The sequence below is a fragment of the Acanthisitta chloris genome, unplaced genomic scaffold (genome assembly GCF_000695815.1).
Source record: "Acanthisitta chloris isolate BGI_N310 unplaced genomic scaffold, ASM69581v1 scaffold30917, whole genome shotgun sequence".
NCBI classification, from domain to species: domain Eukaryota; kingdom Metazoa; phylum Chordata; class Aves; order Passeriformes; family Acanthisittidae; genus Acanthisitta; species Acanthisitta chloris.
In genome coordinates this window covers 3465-4959 of record NW_008683676.1, presented here as the reverse complement: position 1 = coordinate 4959, position 1495 = coordinate 3465, and the positions used below count along the sequence as shown (strand labels likewise).

The 1495-nt window shown below is 61.1% G+C and overlaps 1 protein-coding gene across 1 annotated transcript in view; it reads right to left on the bottom strand.

Moving 5' to 3' along the window:
• Positions 1–447: 447 nt before the first annotated feature.
• CPNE9 (copine family member IX) overlaps positions 448–1495 on the bottom strand; it is a gene marked incomplete at its 5' end in the record, with an annotated part of 4506 nt that continues 3458 nt past the window's right edge. The window contains 5 exons of the mRNA XM_009079041.1: positions 448–600; positions 717–790; positions 934–991; positions 1067–1169; positions 1281–1408. Of these exons, the coding sequence (XP_009077289.1) occupies positions 448–600; positions 717–790; positions 934–991; positions 1067–1169; positions 1281–1408 (516 nt within the window). The remainder of the gene's footprint in view (positions 601–716; positions 791–933; positions 992–1066; positions 1170–1280; positions 1409–1495) is intronic.

Sequence of the window (1495 nt, the reverse complement as noted above, 5' to 3'; positions counted from 1 at the left end):
AGGCAGGAGCAGGATGCAGGCAGGAATGGGGTGCAGGCAGGAGCAGTGTGAGGCCCCTGCCCCAGTTTGCAGCGGGGGTGGGACCCACAGCAGGCACCCAGGGTCAGCCTTGCCCTGAGGCAGGTGCCAGGCTGCCCTCCTGGGACACACACACACATCGTGGCCCCCAACAGCCTGGGCACAGGCGCTGGCCCTGCCACGGCCGAGGGCTGGCACGATCCAAGCCAGCCCTGCCGTGCTGCTGGACACCAGGCAGGAGGAGGGGGTGGACAGAGACATCCAGCCCCGTGGTCTCTCTGCCAGAAGAGGTTCCCAGCTTTGTTTTCACCAACCACAAGTAGCTGATTATTTCCTTTGTGGGGCCACATCTCCATGGCTAAGCCCTGGCCACTGGCAGAAGAAAGGTGGCACATCCTCACCCCACCAGCCCCACAGCTCATGGAGGTGCTACTCAGGGTCCGCCCGGCGAGGCTTGATGTCACGGGTCTTCATGTAGGAGAGCAGCTGCTCAGGGATCTCAGCCAGCACATCCTTGGCCAGGCGGGCCATGCTCAGCACCTGGTTGCCCGAGTCGTCCACGTAGTCCCGAAATGGCACAAACTATGAGGGTAAGAAGTTTGCAGCCCAGCTGGAAACAACCCTGTGGCTGCAGGGTCAGCAAGGGGGGGCTGAGCATCTCTTGCCCATGGTGGGGCTGGGCTCAGTGCTGGTGTTACCTGTACAATGTCCCTCTCGGCGTACCGTCCCCGGGACGACAACCGTACCTCGTCACCATCCAGTTCCTCCATGGCTGGGGGTGACAGCTAGTGTCACCGAGCCTCGGTGGGGTGGACACCAGGGACAGAAACACCATCCCTTTGGGTGTCTTGGTGCCCCAGAGGAAGGGATGATGTTTCTATCCCCTTTCCCTGGTGTCCCCAAGTCCCAACTCACCCTCAAACTCAGCCGGACCCACTCCCACAATGATGATGGACATGGGCAGGGAAGAAGCCTGTGGAGCAGAGGCAGTGTCAGCCAGGGCAGTACCCAATGTGGGGTGAACTCATGGCAACGAGGGTGCACTTACAGTGACAATGGCTTCCTTGGTCTGCAGCATGTCAGAGATGACACCGTCGGTGATGATGAGGAGGACATGGTACTGCGAGCCGTCGGTCACCTGGGCGGCTGTCCTGTGGAGACAAGGGATGGGGTCTCTCCAGCACCCCACTGGTGTGGGGCAGCTGGTCCTGCTGTGGAATCACATTTGGGGATGGCAAAGGGGAGAGTTCCCCAGTGCTCACCCAGCCACCTGGTTGATGATGGGGGCAAAGTTGGTAGGACCATAGAGCTGGACGGTGCGCAGGCTCTGGAGGTAGGACTCCAGCACACCCTCGATGCCAGCACAGCTGGGGTTCTCCACATTGTTGTTCTGGGAAACAGGGATGAGTGCTTGGAGGGGGACCATGGCTCCCAGTGTCCCACCTCAGGCTGCGGAATGCCGGGGTAGGATGTGGCC